Genomic DNA, 26,055 nt, shown 5'->3' with positions numbered 1-26,055 from the left:
TGTATGGGATACCAAAGTCTGGTTTGTTGGTTGATCGTCATGCCAAGCAACAGTTTGCCCAAAGCCTCATTTAAGGTTTGGTTTAACAGCTGCTCTCAGCCCATTGTTTGTCAGATGTTGTCTGTTTGGTCAAGGTTGGCTTGGTGAACAATGTCAGGACCATCTCAGTATATGGAACTATGGAGTGATCCAACATAGAACCTGAAAACTGTTGGGACTATTACCGGTACTACCTAAAAGCTCTAATATGTAGTTGCTTACACCTATGACGTAGCCAAGTTTAGGACTGTGAAATTGTGGTGATTGCTGATATTTTTTCTTTTCTTCTGCTTAGACGATGTCATGGCCTTTGGCTAATGTAAGGAAAGTTTACTGATTACTGAAATTGTATAAATCCAGTAATTTTTAATACCTCGGCTTAAACCTTAGACTGGGCCTTAGGAATTCTCTTGAAACTGCTGTGGCTGTTGCAATTCACACAGTTCACCTATATAGTGGTACCTCAGCTTAAGAACTTAATTCATTCTGGAGGTCCGTTCTTAACCTTTAACTGTTCTTAACCTGAGGTATCACTTTAGCTAATGGGGCCTCCCACTGCTGCCCCGCTGCTGCCCCGCCATTTCTTTTCTCATCCTGAAGCAAAGTTCTTAACCCGAGGTACTATTTCTGGATTAGCGGAGTCTGTAACCTGAAGCGTTTGTAACCTGAAGCGTCTGTAACCCGAGGTACCACTATATAACTATTTTTTAAGCATTTCAGCCCATAATTTTGTTCTTACACATTTACATAAGAGCCACCCTGCTGGATCAGACCACTGGCCTATCTAGTCCAGTTATTGTTTCTCACATCAGCCAAACAGATTCTTATGAGAAGTCAACAGCCGGACATGGAGGCAAAAGTACTCTTCCAGAAAGTAACATATTGCTAATATGTCTAGTAGCCATCAATCTGTCTTACTCTCTTTTGACACCATCTAAGTTGGTACCATCATCACCACATCTTATGGAACTAATGTCCATAGTACAGTGGAATGAAGATATATAATAGTGATTGTGTGAATGGTGTATGGAATTGTGCATGATAGTATAGCTGTGTATGGAGTTGTGTGGGGTGTTGAGACCTTGCCCAATTAACATGGAATTTGAGAAACTGTAAGGGGGAAGAAGAAAATTCACAGTGTCATTCACAGTGTTATTTCTTCTCATTGTTCTGTTCCTGGCATGCACTATCTATTTCTGCTTTGTTACGTTAATGAATGTCTGGCTAGACGCTCTGATTAACATTTCCAAATTATATTAGATAAGGAACATTTCTTACTGTGCTGTCTTGAAGAATGATAGGTGAGGGAAGTGTACAATTATGACTGTTTGGCTAGACATTCTGATTAACATTTTCAAATTGTGTTAGATAAGGAATATTTCTTACTAGGCAGTCTTCATGAATGACTAAATGTGATAGGTGACAAAAAGTGTGTGCCTGTGATCTGTTTAAATGGACAGTTTCCCAATGCTGTTGGAAGTACACGTCTGAGGCTGCTGACGCTATCTAGTGTAGCATGATTGGACAGGAGTGAAAGAACATGCTAGAAATGTGGCTGTAGGCATTATAATTTGCTAAAGCTTCATAAGGTAAGGTAATTACTTAGCATTATCTCTCTTAAAATTAAGTAAAGTGGAATTTTCTGATAAACATATAGGATGATATGTGTTTTGAAGTGGGCTTTTCAAAGAAATTAGGTAGTAGACATACGGTCTCCATTTATTAACACTTTACCACATCCTTGGAAGGTAACCATTCTGTTGGCAACTCTTCTTTTAGCTGCAGTTACTTGGATAAATCCTAGGTTTTAACTTTTGATTTTAGTTTGGATTTTGTATGTTAATTGCAGGAGACATTATTTGTTCAGTCTTGAGCCTTAAGTTTGGTTGCTTTCTTTGTGAAGTCACTAATATAAACAAAAAGAATGAAGAGTCTTGACGACACTTAATGAAGTATGATATATAAAAACAGCTTGTTAGTTCAAAACACATTTGGCAATGGAGGACAATATCTTTCAAAAGGAAAAGTTGTTTAGTTTGGAAGGCAGAGTAGAAACATTATTTAGCTGCTGATTGTGAAGTTTAATTGGGTCATTTTCTAATATATTCACTCAGGCTTCCATCCTATACATACTTACTGTATGTATGTATACATACATACTGTATACATACATGCTATATATACATACTGGAAAGAAGTTTCATTGAACATAGCTGTATACCTCACTCCTTAGTCTGAAGACATTCTGAGTGTTTTACAGAATTTTTTAAAACACCATAAACAACATCTTTAACATTACAAAACCTAACAGTACAGTAAACACAGCATAAAAGCCTAGAAGACTAAAAATCTGAAAGACTTGGGCAAATAAATAGTTCTTACCATGTCTGCAAAAAATAAATCAGTGCTGGAAGCCTTCCCACATTAAGTGTTCCATAACTTGGGTACCTCTTCAGAAAAGGTCCTCTCATTGGCCATTTGTCATCTTACTTTTGGAGGTGTAGGGACCCAGAGAATGGTCCTTGAGGAAGGCAGGTTTGTGCAGGAGAAGATTGTCCTTCACATATCTGGGTCCTAGCCTGGTAAGATGAGAACTAGCAATTTGAATTGCTCCTGGAAATGGACTGGGAATTGGTGCCAATATTTCACTGCTGCTGAGATGTGCTTCATATGCTAATCACAAATCTAGTTTCTTTGTTTTGTACCAACTGAGGTTTCCATGTTGTCTTAAAAGGCAGCCCTTGTACAGTGCATTATATAGTACTCTTAAGTGAGCTTTTACCAGAGCATGTGAAGCTAGTCGCACTATCTCTTTCTGGGCATGTTTAGTATCATCATTAGTTAGTCAAATGTTCTTTATGATACAGAAACTACTTGGGTCTCTAAATTTAAGGCTGGGTATAAGGGCAGCTCAACATCTGGTTCTGATTCATTAGGGAGAGAGCAGTCTATGTAGAAAGGGATCCACCTCTGAAGCCAGATGAACCACTCACCAGAACTTCCTCCATCTTAATCCAGCTTCAGTTTATTGGTCCTCATCCAGTCCATTACCAACTCAGGGACCAGTTCAGCACTTTCACAGCTTCAATCTAAGAAAAAGCAAAATAGAGTTGTACATCTACATATTGATGACATCTGACCTCAGATATCTAGATGAGCTTGTTCAGTGGTTTCACATAGTTCAAAGAAGGAGAACCTATTGCCCTCCAAATATTACTGGATTACAACTCCCATCAGTCCCAACCAACATGGTCAGAGGTAGGGATCATGGAAATTGTTGTCTAATCGCAATTGTAGGCCACAGGATTGATCCTCACCCCCAGTGCAGATATTAAATAGCCTAGGCAACAGTATCAGAATTTGCATGTTATATAGGAAGAATGGGAATTATAAGAAGCATATGAAAAAGAAAGTTCTTAATAAGGGTGAACTCATAAAGAATATGGGAGACATTTTGACCTTCGGGGAACCATCTTTCCATAGACTCATCTTCCGAGGAAGCACTTAAACATTTCAGAGCACACTAGGTCATGATTCAGGGTAGACAGTAAATTCACAGGTAAGTTTCCCTGGGTATCCTCATTGTACTGTATGAAGTGTGCATGCTAGAACATGTCCACAGCTTGACACAAATATTAGTAATGATGGGCAAGCTGTCTCTCAAGAGAGCTTGTGCATTATTACTTCACACCGAGGAACTCCTCATAGACTTCCAAGGTTTGCTTGGAAAAAATTCTCATAGAGTCAAAGGTTTTCTTGTAACAAATGTGCAAATCACCAGTATATGAGCAATTGTGTGCCATCTTCAGGGTGATGGCCATAGCTTGGTTGTAGAGCAGATGCAAAAAATCCCAGGCATCTCCAGATGGGTGAATAAAGCTTCCTGTCTGAAACGCTAATCAGGGTAGACAAAACTTAACGTAGGACAAATGGTCTGACTTTATAAGGCAGCTTCCATTGTGGATAGCTACTATTCTTCCTAAATTTATTCTGCTTATTATCTATTGGCTTTTTCTATGCTTCCACCCACAATATGTCAGATAAGCACATGCTGAACTGCTTTAGTTCTTCCCTTTGACCTCTTTCTAAACTTATGCCATGACTACATTCCTGTGTAACCTGACTCACAAAATTCCTGTTTAGATCTTTAGGGTAGATAAATTTAGGTGGCTAGGCAGAAATTTATTTATAGGCATTAATAACTGGGAAGGGAGAAAATTTATTTCTAGGCTCAAATAACTCCTTGCTGGGAAAAGTAGAAGATCGAGACTGGGCAGATTGTTTACCTGGTTAGTAGACCATTAAAGGTTACATGATTGTGTTGATGTGTCCTCCTATATGTGTGGTAACAAAATGTGGGTGGTTAAAACCACCTCATTTCTCAATTTGAAGCTGCACATACCTGAACAGTATTTGTCGGTACTGACATCTATTTGACCATGATTGTGCAGAGCAGCATTAGAGTATCTTGTTGAATCTTTCTTACTTCGAGGAAAAGTCTTCTGTAGAAATGGAGAGGCAACAAGGGACAAGAGGAACACTTACATTACTATCATTAAAGTGAATTTCCAGTGTTCAGAGTGCCCTGTGAGAGGCTGCTCAGCTTCCTCAGAATGTGGAGACTGAAGCAGCTTGGTTCAAGCTAGGCAAGAGGGGAGCCAGAAGGAGCCAACTGGTTGGTAAGCTGCCAGTTGACTACCCCTTTAATAAATCGGGTAGCCAACATGGTGACCTCCAGATGTTGTTGACCATTACTCCTGACCATTGGCTGTTATGGCTGGTTGGTTATTCCTGCCATGAGGTATGCTGGACACTTGCAGTTTGAGGCTTTGAAGATAAATGCCAAGAAAATGATAATATGTGAAGCTGAAAAAATACAAGTGTTTCCTTTTGTCTTTCCTGTCTCGTCCAACATTATGCTTCCTTGGATGACCCTGGGTTCTAGTATTATGACAGTGGGCAGCAAAGCCTCTCTTAATCCACACCATGTATATTTTTATACCCTGGTGTTTTGTCCAGAAAAAGGTTGAGCAAGACTTATTTTTCTTTTTACTTGATAAATTTAGTATTCCCTTGAACAGATGTTAATATAACTGGCCTGTAATTTCTTGGATCCTCTCTGAATGCCTTTTTAAGAGCTGATGTTACACTGACCACTTTCTCGTTCTTGGGTATGGAGGCTGATCTTATGGATACTTTGCATAATTTTGTTAGAAGATCTGCACTTTCACATGTCAGTTGGGTCAGTTGGGTAGAGTTAGGCAAGTGCTGGCCTAAGGGATATTCTGTCATTATGCTTTGCCCTGGCTTCCAAGACTCTCTAGGTCTAGGACTTCCAGATAAGTTAGCTCATGCACAAGGATCTGCCCTACATCTTCCACAGTGAAGAGAAAAACAAAAGATTTCAGCTTCTTGCCAATCTCCTTTTACTCTTTTAACATTTTAAGTCCCTTCTATACCAAAAGTTCAACCACCTCCTTAGCTGGTTTTCTACTCCTAGTATATTTAAAGAATTGGTGGTGGTGTTAATTGTGGGCTTTGTGAAGGCATGCATATGGAAGACTGGCATCCACAGGAAAATAGCAGGAGGCTATAGTGAAGACTGCTTCATATGTTGCTGTAACACCTGAAACAGTGCTTCATGAATATAGTTAGACCAGGAAACTGCTTTGAAGAGTTCTGGAAAGAAAACCCTTTGAAAATAGCAGAAGAGATGGCAATGCCTTTGTTTAAAGACCCCAACACCTTGGGAGAGCTTGATTTATCAGTTTGTAACACAACTTAATAGTGAAAACAATCCAGCATGAGAGCAGTTGACAGGAAATGCCCCTTCTTGTACCTTCATAGGACCACATGTTTATGTCCTTTCACAATGTAGCCATTCTGAGATAGCTAAAGTCTATGTCCTATTTTGTTTCCAAAAGAAGACTGTAAGAACTAGAGTACTGCTTCTGTTGAGGCAGGCTGGGTGACAAATTCCTACTGGAAGTTGTTAGTCTTTTCTTGCCCCACCCCACTGTGTTCCTGGTGAGCACCCACATTTCAGGAGAGAACTGAATAGTTATTACTCTGGTATTGATTCATCTCTTAACCCACCAAAAGAAAGAGCAGAGAAATATGATTGTGTTGGGGATGGGAAATAGAATTTCTGGGAGCTAAACTCTCAGAACTGGTCGCACAAGTATTGTGGCTGAGAAACAAATTTGATTGCTGGCAGGCAAGGTTTTGCTACCCAGGAGCAAGGTAGCAGGGATGTTGTATCAAAGGGTTTTGACACCACTTAGTGTTTTAAGGCTGTGAAATGGGGCAAATACCTTATGCTTCCTCCAAATTTCATGGGTATTAAAAGACTCTTGGAGAGTTTGTCTGTTTTAAATGACAGTGATCAAGAAAATAGCATCTTTCCTCCACATTAACACTCCATATAAAATCTCCTTTGTTCTTGACCTAAGGGCCTCAGCCTCAAAAAGTGTTTGGCTGGGGGGAGACTAGAGGTTGGGAAGAGTCAGCTGCACACATATGAACCATAGTTGCTGCATTCCCTCGATCATTTTGGTTGCCCTTTTCTGAACATTTTCAGTTTGGAGAAGTCCCTTTAGAGCTCTTCACAGTTTTGGGCAAAAGATTCCTGCATTGCAGGAGGCTAGACTAGATAATCCTTGTGGTCCCTTCCAACTCTGCAATTCTATGATTCTATGATTCTTTTGTTTTAATGACTCTGAACACCATCAGCCGACCTGGCTGCCTCACTACTTGCACCTCATTTTAGATAGTTTATGAACAAGTTACTTTTTAAATATTGATATTACACTGACAACTTTCCAGTCCTGAAGTATGGAGGCTGATTTGAGGGGCAAGTTACATATTTTTGTTTAGAAGGTCAGCAATCTCACATTTGAGTTCTTTGAGAAAACTAAGGTGGGTACCATCTGGACATGGCTATTTGTCAGTTTTTATTCTATCTAGGAAGATTAACAAATTTGGTGTTGTACTTAACAAGATAGTGCTAGTCATGAGCAACCAAGAATTTCATGCAGGTGGAAATGTAGGAAAGTTGATGGCAGAAGGATCATACTCACATACTTCTTTACAAGACTGAACAAATGTATTATGGTGTAAGCTTTCACAGACTAGAGTCAACCTCATCAGATACAAGAAATGTTATCCTAGGTTGGCAAGTATATATATACAGTGGTACCTCGGGTTAAGTACTTAATTCGTTCTGGAGCTCCGTTCTTAACCTAAAACTGTTCTTAACCTGAAGCACCACTTTAGCTAATGGGGCCTCCTGCTGCCGCCGCACTGCTGCCAGAGCACGATTTCTGTTCTCATCCTGAAGTAAAGTTCTTAACCCGAGGTACTATTTCTGGGTTAGCGAAGTCTGTAACCTAAAGCATAACCTGTAACCTGAGGTACCACTGTATATTCATATGGGTATGCATTGAAAAGCTTAAACCAAATAGCAATGAAACTGTTTTAGTAAATATTTTGCTTAACACTTTATCAGAATTCAGATAATCCTCCAAACCAAGTCTCTCAAGTCCTAGTTTTGATGATGAGGCATGAGCCACAGACTTAAGTTCTCCATCTTTCCAACCCTAGGGTTCCAAAATTTTGACAACAAATAACCAAGCTGACGTAAATAGTGATAGTGACAGTCTTGGCCTTTTGTCTGACTGTCAAAGATAGAAGTTGGCAGGTTGGCTGGAATACATTTTTTATTACTGGTAGTTAGCAATATCTATAGGCTGGTTTTGCAAGATTGCGTGATCATGGATAGGAAAAAGTGATGGCAGAATAGTGCAGTGGTTTACTCTTTTGGGATGATGCTGATTACATTATACGCATACTTCCACTGGTTTTTCTAGTTCCTATAGGACACTGGGTTTGTTGCACATAAATTCTGTTGCCATGTCTAATCTGTTCGTCAATATTTTTGCCACCTGGACTGTGAAAAGGCTCAAGACATATGACCTTCTCATGTTCTTATCAACTAGTTAACCCTTAACACTGGTCTTATCTTTTGATCTACTCACAAAAGCACACAAGGACTGCTACACTTGTTTATTTGCTAGGCAAGGAACTGGAATGTTGCATATCCTGTCTTCTAGGATGAGGTCCATCATGCAGCTTATGCAATGTACTATTCTATTATACAGTTGACTTAATTGAGGAATTAACTATGTGCAAATCTTGAAAGTTTGAGGATTCCACTTTTAGCATTTGGTGAAATTTTAGCAGGATTAACTAAAATTCTTTTATTGAATGAGTGTTTTAGTTAATTTCAAAAGTGCATGTTAACTACCGTATTTTTCGCCCCATAAGACGCACCGGCCCATAAGACGCACCTAGATTTTTTGGGGGGAAATAAAGGAAAAATTTTTTATTTCCCCCCCAGGTGCGCTGCGCTACACCAGGAGCTTGGGGCGTGCGGAGCTCAGCGCGCCCCAAGCTTCTGCGTGCCGGCAAGGTCTCCGCTAGCGTGGGAGAGCCGGGCGCCTCTCCCAGGGCTAGCGGACCCCTGCGCTAATCCAGAAGCTTGGGGCAAGCTGAGGTCAGCGCGCCCCAAGCTTCTGCGTGCCGGCAAGCAGTCCGCTAGCCCTGGGAGAGCCGTGGGGCTCTCCCAGGGCTAGCGGATCGCTGCGCTATACCAGGAGCTTGGGGCGTGCTGAGCTCAGCGCGCCCCAAGCTTCTAGGTGCGTGCAAGCAGTCCACTGCCGCCCCAAGCCTCGCGCACCCGGCAGGAGGTCCCACCGGGTGCGTGAGGCTTGGGGCGGCAGCGGACTGCTTGCGCGCACCTAGAAGCTTGGGGCGTGCTGAGCTCAGCGCGCCCCAAGCTTCTAGGTGCGGCGCAAGCAGTCCGCTGCCGCCCCAAGCCTCGCGCACCCGGCAGGAGGTCCCACCGGGTGCGCGAGGCTTGGGGCGGCAGCGGACTGCTTGCGCGCACCTAGAAGCTAGCAATCCGCTGCCGCCCCAAGCCTCGCGCACCCGGCAGGAGGGCCCACCGGGTGCGCGAGGCTTGGGGCGGCAGCGGACTGCTTGCGCGCACCTAGAAGCTTGGGGTGCGCGCAAGCAGTCCGCTGCCGCCCCAAGCTTCTAGGTGCGCGCAAGCAGTCCGCTGCCGCCCCAAGCCTCGCGCACCCGGTGGGACCTCCTGCCGGGTGCGCGAGGCTTGCAGACACTCGCCCGAAGCAGGGGGAGCCCTCCCGAGGGCTCCCCGTGCTTCGGGCGACAGGCTGCCGCCCCAAGCCTCGCGCACCCGGTGGGACCTCCTGCTGGGCGCGCGAGGCTTGCAGGCATTCGCTCCATAAGACGCACCCCGATTTCCTCTTCATTTTTGGAGAGGAAAAGGTGCGTCTTATGGGGCGAAAAATACGGTAGTCTAATATATGTTCAGAGTTTTTCTTACCCGATTCCTTTATTAGCAACAGCATAAAAAGGAATAAATTCCAGGGTCTAAAAATGAGTCTATTGAAATTCATCTTGTTAGTTTTTGTGCACTTCTCCAATCTGTTATAAAATCATATTGAATCCTGTCTTCTGCAGGATTCAGAGTTTTGTGCCAGTTTTGTGCCATCTTCAGATTTGTTGGGTATCCCCTCCGTTCCTTCATCTAAGTCATTCAGAACCCTATGACACTGCACTTGCTTTTTTTCTGGGGAGGTGAGAAATTGTTAGTGAGCCATCTTGGGTTTGGTCGGTCAACCAGCTACAAATCCACCTAAGTTACATTGTTAGTTCCATGGTTCCCTAAGCATTTATTTCAAGTATAAAAAATGAGCTGACCATTATACATGTTCCTACTAAACAAGCTTATTCTGCTTTGTAGCAGCCTAGTACTAACACCTCCCACCTTGAAATTTCTGGTTGGTTTGTTTGTTTTTACTCCCTGAGGCCAGGATTCTATTCTACTTTTCCTTGAGGTATATTATTTTGTTTGATAGGAAGAACAGAATATGATTTTGCCTGTAGGATCTTAATAGCTAGGTGTTTTACAGTTGAGCCAGCAAAAGTTGAAAAACACTGCTTTAGTCAGCATTTCATTCCTTGGATTTCTTCCTAGATTTGAAGATTAAATAAAATGCAAAATGAACTGAAAGACTCATCGTTGTCTTTATATTTGGCATAACTAAGTTATTAGTATTCTATAATGCCATAGATGTGTAAATACAAAGAGAATATGTGTGATTCAGCAAATGGTGAAAGCACTGTAATTTGACATGATTAGAGGCAAGAGCAGACAACTTGCTGCTATTGTAGGGAATAATTTTAAATTAGCAAGACTATAAAGCATAATGGGTGCCTCATTTGGCTTTTTATAGCTAGAAACCAGCAGCATGCAATTGTTCTTTTATTTCAGGCATCAGGGGTTATTAGAACAGTGGTAATGATAATGTAAACTGGCCCCTGGAGTGGGGAGAGAACCCTGCTGCTTGAAAGTAACAATATGGCTGAGGACTGAGAAGGTAAAAATGCCTGGAGTCTGCACACGGCATTCTCCACCACTGATGCATGCTTAGGGACATCCTTTAATTCCCACCACCACCCTTAAGCTCTGACTGTTGTTGGTCAGGGCTCACTGTTTAAATGTATTGCAATGCTGTGGAACTCTACTACATCAAGGTCATTGTGGAAAGTGATGGCTCCCAACTGCCTAGCACTTATCATGGCACTTCTGCCTGCCAGACAGCCTCTGCAACCACCACCAGGTAAGCCCTCTATCGAAAATCCATATAGGAGTAGCCCCAATGGACAGGACCTTGCTGAGGAATCCTTCAAGCCTTTAACTGGTCAGGTTGGCTTCTGTAGCAGCCTTCGTATAGCCACTGTTAATGCTACTTAAAAATTTCTCTTTGCTTTTGGTTATAGCACAGCATGGGCAGGTTTTCAAAGGTTCTTCCGTCAGGAATCCATTCCATATTGACTGGGAATCCTCAAGTGTCTGCTGTGGAATTCATGATACTGAAACAAATCCGAGGGTGTAGGTAGCTCACATGGAACACTGGCCAGTCCTGTTGGGTCTTATCAGTGTATCCTAGGATGCATCCAACACACTCTAGCTGCTGCACATTGCTTGGGAAGAACAAGTAGTGGACAAGTTTTTAGAGGAATTTCCCCCTTGTTACCAATCTTGTTACCAAACGCTCAAGCTTGCATAGAATGCCAAGCTCTCTTGGAACGTACGTAGCTTGAAAACCAGTGAGCTGAATAAAGCCTCATTTCCTCTATCAGTAATCAGGGAACTTTTAAAAGCTGAGTTTCTTTAAACTTTAGAGCAGGGTCTTCCAAACCAGTTGTTGGGACTACAACTTCCATCATCCCTAGCTAGCAGGGCCAGTGGTCAAATATGATGGGAATTTTAGTCCAAAACAACAAAAACAACCCAAATTTGGAAAACCCTGGCTTAGAATAATAAAGTACTGCAAATACTTAAGTTCTAGCCTGATAACTGTAGCATATATAATTTATATTGTTCTTCACATTTTTTCAAAGAAACACCTAAGCAGTTCACAAATATTACAAGCAAAGTACAAAAAATGCTATAAAATATTAGAGATAAAAATCAAAAATTATAAATACATTGCAGAACTTCCATCATTTAAAATACATTAACACCGCCAGTAACAGAACAGTTTAACTCTCCTAAACATCAAAAAACACAATGTGTGAAACATTAAGTAGATGGGGCTTCGGGAATCTCTTTTAAGAGGTTTCTCCAGAGGGTTGTTGAAGCAGCTTAAAAAGCTTGCCATGGAATTTCATGCACACTGGCCAGCATAGGCCTACTCACTTTTGTAGACCCAGAACAAGTTGCTTTTTATTGATTATCAGCTTTATGCAACTGCATAGGAAAATGAAAGTAATCACAAGAACACTAATGGGTGGAGTCTTGGCTCCAACCTATAATACCTGGAGACAATGTTTAACTTGTATCATTACCCATTACTACAGAAACCAGTTGGGCTGCCAGAGGAGGCAAAGCCCTTCCTCATTCGTCATAGAAATTGCAGGTAGCTGCTAAAGGAGAATCAGAACTCTTTTTAGCCTAAGAAGCATTTTTTGTGGGGCAATAACTTTTGTGGGTTCATTTACAAGCCTAAAATAATGCCCAGTTTTACACATATGGTAGTAAAGAACCAATTCAGAAACTCTTATTGAATAACACCACATGGAACATCTGCTTTCTGATTCAGTCACTGAGGACTCAACAGACTAGTTCCAGCTTGCCATGCTTAGGAGGGCTTTTCACTTTACCATCGTGCAGACAGGTGTGGATTGTCTTTCATCGCTAAGGTCAGGTCTGAGTTTTTAACAGTCTGAGCAGCTTCCTTTTATGGACTTAAGAGAAGTAATGAGGTACATTAAACACTTTCTTGGATGTTAGAAATCTGAGCCTCAGTGGTTAAGAGCTACTTTGATTTGATCTCCAAGAATTTTGTGTAAAACTTGGGCAGTAATGGAGTAAAACATCAGTATTTGAAAGAAAGTTTATTTTACTCTATTTTTTTACTGTCAGGACTTCAAGGTGGCTGACAACAATGAAGAATTTAAACAGAAGCTGAAATTGTATGTTGGGCAACTTACATACAACTTACAACTTCCCCCTTTTTTCTGTACATTATGATGAGCCAGCATAATTTTTACCCCATTGAATGCAGACCTTGGCCAATCTAGATGGGTTGCTCGAAGTAGTAGTAAATTGTGATTGGCTTGATGGGTCACAAGGTGTTCAGGGCTATGTTAAATATGTAGAAATCTGAGAGCATAAAGCAGGGATGGGGAACTTGTGGCCCTCCAGAGGTTACCAGATTACAACTCCCTTTGTGCCTGACCCATAGATTGACACTGATGGGAGTTGGAGTAGTATAACAACATATGGAGAATCTTAGGCTCTACATCCCTGGCATAGAGACTGGCCTTCCATTCTCTGATATTTCATTTTGTTGTCTTGGGGAAATACTGGGGTTCCAGACCGATACCCTGGGCTGCCTGGAACAGCCAATAGAATTCATACACCTCAGTCAAACAGGAGGTCATTATTTAGCATTGCAAGGGACACTAATTAGGCCGAGAGGAAAGTGCCTCATTGGATAGAAGATACAGCAATATTTGTACTTTAAGAATTCCTAAACAACAGCTATGTGTCTGGCTAAGTCATGTGGCATATCAACTGCCTTCTGACATAGCAACAGACTTCAGCCTTACCTCCTCCTTCCAGCAGTTTCTCCTGCAAACACAATATTCACATTCATTTCCTCAACCCTTCTCTCACACGTCAATTCTATAATGTCAGTTTCTCCCACAACATCTTTTTAGTCCTTTTTCATTGCATCTCTGCCCTGTTGACCAGTCTCTTTCCTCATAAATTGTTATGAGTCTCTATCATAACAAATATTAAAAACAGATGTAAAATATATCTTTATTATGTGATTATGAAATGGGCTAGGCTGGAAATGTAAAATAAAGTTACATAAATACACTAGAGTTAGATATTTTACTGAGGGTTTGTACTTTGTTTATAATTACCATCTGCAAGGGCCACAATGAATATTTGCTGAATATGACTTTAGTTACTTAATGAAGGGTGTTAACTGCTTGCAAAGTTAATAATCTTCTTGAATGTGTATTATAAGATGCTTGGGTGATAACAAAAATATTCTCTTCTAAGTTTGTATTAGAAATTGTCTAAGGAAGTGACACAAATATCTGTATCTGTTTATAGTTGCAAAACTGCTCAGCTTAAAAGCATCTCTTCTCAGACAGCTTTGTCAATGTCAAGCAATAAATCTGTCAGCAGACTGAAAATGAGTTTTGAATTGGATCACAAGTTGCAAAAGTAGCATTAATGTAGCCAATGACATCAGTCTTAACTGGGTGGGTGGAGAGTGGATCAATTGCAGGTAATTTTAAATGGCCTTACAAACAAATGTCTTCAGTTATCTAAAGTACATTACTTATATGTAAATATTGCATTTTTTACTACATGAAATTTGTATACATTGCAGAGTAAAGTAGTGATCTCATCTTTTTAATTAAAATTTGATTTGATGGTTTGAAATATTACCTAATTTAAAATTTTTCCTTTCTACCTTATCAAGTAGGAAGGGGCAGAATTTGTTCTGTAAAGATCCTTTGCAGCACCTCCCGTAGTTGGAAATATTGGGATAATTTGTTGACTTAACACATTTCACACAACTCCTGCTACTGTTACTGAACAGTGATTCATAGTTCTTATTCACATCAGTAAAAGTTTACCAACCCAAGCCACAAGGCAGAGAATGTAAAGTCAGACTAATCAATGACCTCACATGAAGTGCACATTACAGGGGAAGATCTCTAACCATAGAAAAGCACTATCGTTTGCCCTCAATCATTTTCTTATTGAGGCTGCCCTGGTGAGAATTTCATGGATAAAATTTGAAAGAATGTCTACCACTTTTTGTTAAACATATTGGCCCTTATATCATCAAAGATAAACTTTTAAAAGTGTACTTAAACAAAACAGGCAAGGAAAAGAGTGACCTCACAGCTTTCTCCCAGAAGACCAGACTTGGATCAGTCTGCTGGTGTAACATTATGATAAGCATTCGTTTCTTCATTTTAGGTATCTTCTCTTCACTACCGCCAAAGGACCTGCCTTGCCCCCTGATTGTAAACACGCCAGATGTTGGGTGCCATGGCTGAGACTGCAGGAGAAGAACCGGTCTTCAGACTTGGAGAACGGTGCCATGAGTGTGGGCAACTCCACTTGTTGCTAGACAATCATCTTTATAACTTCCAGGATGAAGTGGATGATGAGCTCACTTGCCATATTTGCCTTCAGCCTTTGCTGCAGCCTATGGACACACCTTGTGGACACACATACTGTTTTAAGTGCCTTGAGAACTTCATGCAGGAGTATGACTTCTGCCCTATGGATCGGAAAAAGCTGTCCTTCCAGCAGTGCCGGAAGTCTTCCCTTTTAGTGCGGAATTTACTTGATAAGCTCATTGTCCTCTGCCCCTTTCAAGAAGATTGTAAGCACACTATGCAACGGTGTGAGTTAGAGGCTCACTTGCAAAACAGGTGTGTATATGGTTCAGTAGTGCCATTAACTATACTTGCATCTTATCCTCTCTGGCTCCTTCACCTTTATTAGTAACTTATAATTTCTGTTTATTTTTGGCCTGAATATTGCATATATTAACAATAGAGGGCAACTGGGCAGCATTCTTGGCTAAGAAATAGATCGCTTGACTGCTAAAATATGTTAATGGGCTAGTTCCCATTTTTTGAATGTATGTATTCATGTGGGTTTTCTGTTTCTTTTTTTATAATAATATTTATTAAATTTTCTATTTTAACAATCCAATAAAAAACACATTAATAACATTCCAAATTATACAATAATCAAACAATCCAAATTTTATGCCAAATTATAAGTCTCTGGTTAGCTTTCCATGCCCTGAGGTTTGGGGGGTGATGATGATCTCACATTTATGCTGCTTCTCTTAATTAGTCCAGATAGTGCCAATAAAACAATCCGATGTTAATCCTTCATTTATTTTTAACAGCCTCTGAGTTCGTCTGGCAAGCAGGTTAGACCAATATAGTATGTTTCTGTGTGGGTGTTTTAAATAGCGGGCCAGTCTTATGAAAATGCCATCCTTCCTCTTTCTGGAGTAATTTTAATTCCCCTTTCCTTTCCTGACATAATCATAGTCTTATGTTATGTGTATGTGCTAATGTAAGCCATCTTTCTCTAAATTAAAATTTTGAGTAGTGAAGAAAGCTATATGGATAGTTTCAACAAAAATGTTTTTAAATTGTCAAACATAGGAAGTTTTTTACTACAATCTTAGCCTCACTTCTGAGTAGACAAGGTTAGGATTGTACTGTTAAGTTGCAAAGCTGCTGATGGCTCTCACAAGCACCTGCATGTGAAGAGCTGCTGGTCTAATTGGACTTTAATTGTTCATTTGGCAAGTATTCACACAACAAGCTGATAATTTATATTATTTCCTATGGGAACATTTCTAATCCATGAGATGTCTCTTCTCTATCCCTCCCTGGTTTCTGCCTGAGATCGCTGCAGCCAATCAGGAAAGACCAAACAAAGGGAAAACAGCTGTCCTCCCTGATTCTCCAATCTCTCTCCCTGCCCCCTTGAAATAGTTTCCATCAACCAGCAAAACACAAGAAAGAAGTGGCAAACTCTAGCTGATTGGTTATTTGAATTCTTTGTGTTCAGATAACTGAGATTTCAGATACCGAGTGGCACCTGCATGTATTACAGCCTTTCCACTGTAGGTTGTGGTGTGCCTATAACATTTATTTCAGTACTAGACTCTAAACAGAACCTATCTTGGGTTTAACATACATAACATGAGCTAATAAAAAGAGCAAACATGTTTCAGTAATTTGAAGGCTACGTGTTTGTTTCTAGCAGAACAACACACTTTTTTTCTGTAGCTGTAAATATCTTTGCTCCTAGTTAACTACTGTTGATAATGGATCTGAAGACAAATCATCCTATAAATTAGCCATTAAGGTGTAACATAGCAGACTGGTGCTGATACAGCCAGACTGACTGAACACTGTCCAGATGGCAATTGAGTTAGAATTTGGGTATGTCTGAATGTTACTTTTTTAAAAAGTTATTTTTTTCTGATATAGTGCACACTAAAAAATATTTATTTTTTAAAAATACCAAAACAATTCATAATTTGTAAAACAGCATTGCAAACAAAGTCCAAAAATTTAAAATATTCTAATATTTTGTCCTCAATCTCTTAATTTTATAATGCTTTGGCGAACTAAGACCTTATTAACTGTTTCTAATTAGGCTATGTATTTAATGAGCCCTGTATCACTCCTTAACTGATCCAAAAATGATTAAGTTGTCTCCAACTAAGTTTTACTCAGAGTTGACCTAATGGACCTAAATTAGTCACGTTCATTATTTTGAGTGAGTATACTCTGAGTAGGATGTGCATTGGGTACAACTCACCCTTCCTCAAGCTGATGTGTGGACAGCTTGTTATTCTGAAAAAACATTTTTTTAGATGTTTTGATTTGTTGTTTGTTTGGCTGCCACCCTAGGCACCTTTGGAAGGAAGAGCAGGATATACATCTAATAAATTAATAAACAGAAACAGTAGTTCAAGTCAGACTATCCTGGAAATGGGCCATGGATTTGTGACTTCCCTCCTTCCTTCTCAGTTGGCTCGACTCTTATCTTATTCAACACAAACAGTAGTTTGAACATTTGCCATCTCTGCAAGCTGAAAGTGAAGCCAAGAGAGAGTAGGATGGAAGAAAATATGTGAGACTGCTGCTAATCTGGCTTTTCAATTGAGCCAATGGGTTATAAATGGATAATCTATTTACATTTAAGACTTAAACCCACCTGGTAACACCTGGTACAGAGTCTCAAATAAACATGAATAGTTACGCTTCCTCTGAAACATGGTTCTCCTAACTAAATAGAGTGTAGTTCTAATGTTCTTCTGAATCAGTATCATTGAGGAGTATTTCCGAAGTATATGGCTTGAGGATTTTGGTCATAGTGCTTTGGTGGGCTGTATGGAAACTTTTGAGTTGAGGAATATGGATGCTGAGTCAAATATAAAGCTACACTGGAGATATAGTAGTTCACCACTAGCTTATGGATTCTTTTTTAATTTAGAGGATGAGATGCTTCCTAGTTAATTTTTGCCCTAATTGTCAAAACTTAAATACACACTAATGATAATGCTTGGCAGCATCACTGATAAACCAAAGAAAAAAGGGGGATCCTTATTAACATAAATGCGAACTTAGTGCCAACAAGTCCTCATTTTGACTCATCAATGTGCACCCCCCCCCCAGTACCCCTAAGCTCTAATGCATCTGGGAGTCTAAATTTGCTGTCTTGTTCATTCCTTGGCAGCCCTAGACAAAGCTGCAGTTGAAAAAAATTCTTTGAGCTAAGCAAACTTAAATAAATGAATCACTGTAACCTGTTATATAATTGACTTGACAGAAATCATTAGAAAATATATGGTCACCTCTTGAAAACTAAAGGCGTGGACTACCAATATGCTTAATTCACAGCAATTCTTTTCTCTTCTTCAGTCCCAAATATTTGCTTATGCATTAAAAGATGCATATATTGTAAATAACATACAGTGCTTGATTAGCAAACAAGGGAGCAAATGAGAGTTACTCCATAGCAAATGAAAGTAATGGCTTTCTCTCCTCTCTGATTTCTTAAACTTACTGATTTATTTAAGCTGACAATGACATCTGCATATTGGATAGGCAAACTACGTGAAAGCAGCCACCCCACCCATCCTGTCAGTGGAAACTGTGTGGTTGTCAAAACTTGTGTTGCTTTGTGAAGTACTTTCATGTCCCTATCATAATGGTGTGTAATGAAAGATACATCTCCTTTCATAGATGTTTGCCTTCTCATGCAGGTGTCCTGGGTTCAAGAAGTTCAAAGCTCATCTTGAAAGGAAAAAGAATCCTCGCTTCAGGTTGAAGGCAGATTCTCTTTCCAGACAGGAAGCGAGTACTGTAAAGGAGCCTGAGATATTGAACGCAGTGCCGTCCCTTGTTTCTGGAAGTTCAATAGCTGCAGTGGTTTCCCTGGAGACACCGGAACCTGGATTGATTAATCCAGCCTTTGATGGGAGTGAAGAAGGTATGCATTCATCTCTCAGAATGAATTCTATGGTCAGAGAAAGCAAGTCTGCCTTTGCAAAAATTATTTTAGTTTTCATTCCATCTGATAAGTTTACAAAAATTCATTAGTTTGTGGTAAAAGAGTCGAAAGCTACAGTTTTATAAGCAAGGCTGCTCAAATTGTGGTACAGTCAGACCTCAGTTGTCAAACGTAACCCATTCCAAAAGCCTGTTTGGCTTCCGAAATGTTCGACAACCGAGGCACGGCTTGCGATTGGTTGCAGGAGCTTCCTGCACTCAAGCGGAAGCTGTGCTGGACGTTTGGTTTCTAAAAAACATTCAAAAACCGGAACATTTACTTCCGGGTTTTCAGCGTTGGGGAGCCGAAAGTTCCAAAATGGAGGCGTTCAGGATCTGAGGTTTTGCTGTACTGGGGGCAGAACCCAATTTTCTAAGAATCTTGACTTTATTTTTTTAAAGGTAAGTTGCAAAGATACATGTTTGAAAGTGTGTGAACAATGCATTTGAAATCTCAGAAGCCAAATAAGTAGCTTTGTAGGATTTCTAGTAGTTTGTAAGCAGGGATTCAGTGTCTTGCATAGATTTTTTACTCTCCTATGAATAATAAAACCTAAATAAGAGGAAATAGTCAAATAGTCATTTGCATTGTTTATATAGATTGCATAGTTCAGATTTTCTCAGTGCAGGAGTTCCATTGGAGCAGTATTTAAGTTTTTAAGAAGTGTAGAATACATAGCCCTGTTTATTTAAGTTTCTATTTCAGTTTATTTATTTCTGTCCATAATAAGCACAGGTGCTGTTGATTGTACTGTATTTGTACAATACATATCCACAGATGAACCAAGGAGAGGGGACAAAAGTGCTCTTTTGAAAACATCCTGTATAGTTCACTTTTGTTTCTGTTTTGCTAGGAAGAAAGGAAAATTAAGTCTTAGGAAATGGAAAGTTATACTTATTTTGCATACTGGGCTGTTCAGAATCAGTGAAATAGGTCACCAGTATTTAAAATTTCTAGATTTGATCTGCAAGTGTGTCTCCCTTGTCTTCCCTCTCCCATCTCTGATTCTCACTTTCAGATTTACCCCAAAGAGCCAGTCTTTTAGCAGAGACAACTACAATTGAAATTCACCGAGAAGACCCTGAGGAAGAACTTGGGATGCGGATAGTTGGGGGTAAAGACACCCCACTAGGCAACATTGTTGTCCAAGAAGTTCTTCGGGATTCAGTTGTTGCTGCAGATGGAAAAATAGCGCCTGGAGACCATATCCTGGAAGTAGGTTTGATATACCGTATTTTTTGCTCTATAACACGCACCAGACCATAACACGCACATAGTTTTTAGAGGAGGAAAACAAGAAAAAAAATATTCTAAACAAAATAGTGGATATATGATTTTTGTGGTTCATGCTGTGGCCACAGACATGTGATCTGACAGTGAGTTTGGAGTAGCCCAATGCAAAAATCCTGAGGATCCATGTGGATCCATGCTTTGTAACCACGGAGGAGGGAAGGAAGGGGAACCATGGATCCTCTGCTCACAACTGCAGCAGATCCCCCCCCCCCCCGCAGGCATTCGCTCCATAACACGCACAGACATTTCCCCTTACTTTCTAGGAGGAAAAAAGTGAGTGTTATGGTGCAAAAAATACGGTAATTAAAAGGCTTCAGAGTAAAATTACAAATCAATTCCAGGACACTAAAATGCAAAATCATGTTTGAAAATTAGTTTGCAAGGGGAGGAGATATATGGGAGCATTTTGAAAGTATTTAAACTGGTGTAAAGATTTGGAAGAAAAGAATATCCACTATAATAAGAATCTATTCATTTAAGTGGATATCAAACTATCCTTAAAATGACGAAGTGACAAAACACTAGGATTGGATGGATTTCCCACTTAATGGTATAAGTCATATATAGATATATTGGCACCAAAACTTCATCAATTATATGATGAGATACTTCAGGAAGGTATTTTGTCAACAATATTTAATCAAGCTTACATTACAGTTATTCCCAAACCAGATAAATACCATACACAGTGCGCAAACTATTGCTCTATATCCTTGATCAATGTTGATATAAAGATCCTAACAGTGATTCTAGCAAATAGAATTCAGCAGGTAATAGCAGCGATTATCAAGAGTGACCAGACAGGCTTTATAAAAACAAGATAAGCTGCAGATGATATTAGATTAGTGGTGGATTTGGTAACTCTAAATAAAAATAAAGACCATTTGTAATCACATCGCTAGATGCTGAAAAGGCTTTTGACAAAAATCTATAAACAGTATATGGATGTAAAGGTAAAGGTACCCCTGACCGTTAGGTCCAGTCACGGACGACTCTGGGGTTGCAGCGCTCATCTCGCTCTATAGGCCGAGGGAGCTGGCGTTTGTCCGCAGACAGCTTCCAGGTCATGTGGCCAGCATGACTAAGCCACTTCTGATGAACCAGAGCAGCGCATGGAAATGCCGTTTACCTTCCTGCTGGAGCGGTACCTATTTATCTACTTGCACTTGATGTGCTTTCGAACTGTTAGGTGGGCAGGAGCAGGGACCGAACAATGGGAGCTCACCCTGTTGCGGGGATTCGAACCACCAACCTTCTGATCGGCAATCCATAGGCTCTGTGGTTTAGACCACAGCGCTACCCGCGTTAAGTAGCTTTACTTAAATTTGGATTTTCATTGGATTTCATAAAATGGATTAAAGTAACGTTTGAAGAACCTGCATCAAGAATCAAAGTGAATGGTATTATGTCTGCCACTTTTCCTCAGGCCCGAGGAACCAGACAAGGATTTCCACACTCACCATTGCTTTTTAACATTTGCATTGTGATATTTACAGTGTAGTTCATAATACATTCAAATATAAATTAGTTTTATTTGCTGACAATATTTTATTGTTTATTTTGAAACCTCAGACTAGCATTCCCATTTTGATGCAAATGATTGATGCTTTTGGTAAAATATATGGCTATGCTATTAATTGGTCCATTTAGAATTGATGCCAGTAGGTCAAAATCTGATTACACATTCTTTCAAGAAGTACAGTAATACCTCCGTGAACGTCTGCCTTGTCTAGCGTCCATTCTGGTGAACATCCACGGCAAGCCCGGAAGTACCGGAACGGGTTACTTCTGGGTTTGCCACATGCGCAGAAGCGCTAAATCACACATGCACAGAAGCTTATTTACTGTCATGTATTGAATTCTGAAAACCCACTGTTGGTTTTAATTTTCCAATGTGGGCAACTTTAGAGTATGCATATGAGCACCTTTAGTGGGCTGGACAATAATGGGATCAAAATACTTGAAATCTCCGGTGTCTCTAGAAACAACCAAGTCAGTTAGAAAAATACGGAACGTATTATCTAATACAAATAAATCTGATCCATGCTCGCATGCCAAACTCACCTTGTTGGGAAACATTAAATTAAAAATTGCTACAAATATGAGAATATGGAAAAATTGGATGCGAGCAGGTGTTTCGACTCTGGACCAACTGATAGATGAGGAAGATGAGTTTTACAGTTATATTGTTTTAAGACAAACATATCATCTACCAGATGGGGCCCAGTGGCAGTACCTTCAGTTACAACATCTCCTAACTAGTTTGTATAGCCCAGCAGCTTTCTGAGACTTAATCTTAAATTAAGACTAATACAGCAGAAAATAATATTTAGAATCTATTGGACTCCTTCATGTCTGTATTAAAAAAAGGATTTGCCAAGATTGCAAGATGCTGAAGATGTGGTTCTCCCTAAAAAGTTTCCCTCCACATTTTATAGAAAATGTCCTAATTTAAAAATAATATATACTATAAAATAACAGTTGTAACAATATATTAAGGTAAACATTTATCAGTTTTAGACCTTTAAGTTGTAGTAGCAGTTGCCAGGACATTACCCTGTTTGCCTCTACATAGTTTCATCCTCTGAAGGCCTTCTGGTGGTTCCCTCACTGCGAGAAGCAAAATTACAGGGAAACAGGCAGAAGGCCTTCTTGGTAGTGGCGCCCTCCCAGTGGAACGCCCTCCTTTCAGATGTCAAAGAGATGATGAACTACATAACTTTTAGAAGACATCTGAAGTTAGCCCTGTATTGGGAAGTTTTTAATGTTTGATATTTTACTATGTTTTATATATGCTGTAAGCCGCCCAGAGTGGCTGGGGAAACCCAGCCAGATGGCTGGGGTATAAATAATAAATTATTATTCTTAATTTTTAGGCATTGTGATATATTTGTATATCATGATGTTTAGCTGGTGATATATCATGCTTTTGAAAACCAGATATCACCTAGCCCTATCACCCAAAGAGCTTTTGTTTTAGCAGGATTCAGTCTGTGTGCTTCTTTGCCCTCATCCAGCCTATAACTGTGTCCAAGCTCCAGTTTAAAACATGCATAGCCTCTCCTGATTAAGATATAATAGAGAAATAAAAATTGCTGAGAAATTTGGAGAGGCAGGAACGGACTGGTTGCAGTATCATCAGATAAAAGATTTGTTTAGATAGGACAGGTGGAGGGGTTTTATGACCCAAAGCTCACATTTTGAAAGAAAGATTATTGAGAGTAAAGGAAAAGTGGTTTTCAAAATGTACAAGTTATTATTAGAATGGGAAACAAAAGATGAACTGGTAAAATCAGCTATGATTCACTGGGCAAGAGATATAGGTCATAATATAGATATGAGTGCATGGGAGAGAAACTATGGAATTTTTTTTAAAAAAGTTTTTACAGCATGTTACATATTGAGGGTGAACTTTATGAAAATGATTTACAGGTGGTATCTGACATCGAGTTAATTAGCTAAGATGTATAAATCTGAATCACATATCTGTTGAAAATGTAAAGAAAAAGAAGGTACATTTTCTCATCTGTGGTAGACATGCAAAAAGTTAAGACTTACTGGGATATTATATATAATGAACTGGGAGAAAATGTTTCAGAAGACATTTGTTAAAAGCCCAGAAACGTTTCTTTTAGGTATAATAGACATAAGTGTATTTAAAGACCAGAAATCACTTTTTATGTATACAACAGCAGCAGCATGAATGGTATATGCTCTGAAGTGGAAAGAAGATACAATACTAACAAAGGAAGAATGGCAGATGAAGTTAATAGAGTATATAGATATGGCAAGTTTGACAAACAGAATAAGAGACCAGAATGAAAAAGTATTTAAAGAAGAATGGAAATGTTTTGTAGACTATTTGAAAAAGTAATGTAAACATATTAAAAAGTTAATAGCAATAGAGTAAATTCAGCAGTAAGAATTATTGAGATATAAAATTGAGAAAAAGAAAATGTTGGGAAAATTAGAATATGTAATGGAAAAGAAATTAATAAAATGAACCATGGAAGGGGGGAAGGGAAGTTGAAAATAATTGTGTGCTTTATATTTGGATTATTCTTATTGCTTCAGTTGTAAAAAGAGAAATGATTTAAAAAAAAATGAAAGAAATTCTTGAGGAAATGAACTGCTCCTGTGAAGGGCGATCTATCTCCCTTCATTGCTCTTATTCTATCTTTTTTTTTTCTTCCCCTGGAAGAATGAAGGAACAGGGTATCATAGTACAAGGCTCTGTACCAGGTAGTATAGTGATCAACTCTTTGTTTTTATTTTCTTCCAAGGTGAACGGCGTCAACATCAGCAGTGTGACCCATGCTCAAGCTATTGCCTTACTGCGTCAGCGCTGTGCTGTGTTTCACTTCATAGTACTGCAAGAGAAAGGGTTTACCACCAGAACTGGGCAACTGGATTCCAGCCGTTCAGTAAACCAGGAAGTGATCCATGTTACCCTTGTAAAGAGAGACCGATCTGAACCTCTTGGCATCAAATTGATCAGAAAAACAGATGAGCCTGGGATTTTCATTCTGGACCTTCTAGATGGAGGCTTGGCAGCCAAAAATGGGAAACTTAGTCGGAATGATAAAGTTCTCTCTATAAATGGTCAGGATCTAAGACAGGGAACTCCTGAAGCAGCTGCACAGATAATCCAGGTAACTAAGTCACAGGTGGGGAATTTTGGGCCTATGGTTGAATTTGGCTCTCCAGATTGCTTTACAAAGGTAAGTGTTGTATTTGTTGCCATGGGCACTTTTTGCCTTTGGCCCCCAGAATGTTAGCCATGAGGGAATTCAGCACTCTGGCTGAAAAAAATTCCCCACCACTTGCTTTAAGGAGTGCCACAGTCAACACTCTAATTAAACTTATCTGAGTTTTCAAATGTTGCAAGAGGGAAGCCTTGGTAATATGAAGAGATCTCTTTCCCAGAACTGCAAGTGGGATCTTTTTATTGATGATAATTGAACCTGGTTTATTTACTATTTATTTTTAACTCGCACAACAAAGCAGTGATCTGTCTCTTCCTTTTGCAAACTTGGAAGTTCAGTCTTCAGCTCGTTGTCTTTGCATATACTCTATGTATAGATACACAAACAAAAATAAATTGATTTCACAGTTTGCCCCTCTCATTTCTGTTTTAATGCAATATGCCTGTAAGCTATACAAGTGAAGAGTTTAAATTAGTGCTTCCTGTTGAATATTTAAATCAATCCACTCTGTTTGCCCACTTCGTTGCAGTGCTGTCCTGTGCTTGATATGTCAAGTTTTAGAATTAGATAGGCATTGATTGAAATATGAGTAAGCAAGAGTTGTCTCCTGGTTTGTAAACCATAATTTGGAGGGAGGCAGTCTTGTATCTGCACTGGAACTTTAAAAGAACCTGGCAGCCAAGTGCTGAACTAACTTCAGCATTCATATTATAATTATATTATAATATTGTTGGCATCTTTCTCAAGAGACAGTGGAAGTGTGTGCCATCGGGGGTAAAGTAAACCATTGGAGAGTTACAGCTCCTGTTGTGGCTGTAGAGACCAGCATGGAAGAGACATGTTTTATTTCAGCTGGGGCAGATGAAGGTGTCTGATTTTGCTGGGGCAGATACACCATGATGTTTCTTCTCTCTGTGCTCCTCCCAGCAGTCATTTCTCCTTTGGTTTTTGCTGTCGTCTCCAGGCACTACGGTCATCTGCAAGGGATTCCCATATGGTGGGATTAATGTTGCCAGCCTTCATGTCAGATCGCGTTTAGCCAGTGCTTCCCGCCACCCCCATCCCCCCGGGGGGCACTCAAGCGTACGCAGTACCAGCACTTCTATTTTTGTTGTTAAAAAGTGTGGCACTTGTGTAACTACTTCATGTACCGGCACCTCTTTTTGGGGGAGGGGGTGTTAAAAAGTGTGACACTTAGAGTAACAATTTCATGGTGAGTACCGGCAACTAGTTTTCTAGAGAAAAAGCACTGAGCATACCATTGGAGATCCTGCCATCTTCCATTCTATG

At 39.9% G+C, this 26,055-nt stretch overlaps 1 protein-coding gene across 3 annotated transcripts in view; it reads left to right on the top strand.

Moving 5' to 3' along the window:
* The window catches only part of LOC310698200 (ligand of Numb protein X 2-like), a 43,436-nt gene that overhangs the window by 4,410 nt on the left and 12,971 nt on the right, over positions 1 to 26,055 (top strand). Inside the window, exons 1-5 of one of the 3 annotated variants that reach the window (XM_083485130.1) lie at positions 12,562 to 12,606; positions 14,645 to 15,105; positions 18,480 to 18,706; positions 19,785 to 19,981; positions 24,343 to 24,711. In XM_083485130.1, coding sequence (XP_083341256.1) covers positions 14,705 to 15,105; positions 18,480 to 18,706; positions 19,785 to 19,981; positions 24,343 to 24,711 — 1,194 coding nt within the window. In that variant the 5' untranslated portion in view covers positions 12,562 to 12,606; positions 14,645 to 14,704. Of the gene's footprint in view, positions 1 to 12,561; positions 12,607 to 13,922; positions 13,941 to 14,644; positions 15,106 to 18,479; positions 18,707 to 19,784; positions 19,982 to 24,342; positions 24,712 to 26,055 lie in introns of those variants that run through there. The other 2 variants (XM_083485129.1, XM_083485128.1) reach the window with 2 other exon arrangements.

The sequence above is a fragment of the Podarcis liolepis genome, assembly GCF_965112155.1.
Source record: "Podarcis liolepis genome assembly, chromosome: Z".
Classification (NCBI taxonomy): domain Eukaryota; kingdom Metazoa; phylum Chordata; class Lepidosauria; order Squamata; family Lacertidae; genus Podarcis; species Podarcis liolepis.
This window is presented reverse-complemented; position numbering and strand designations above follow the sequence as displayed.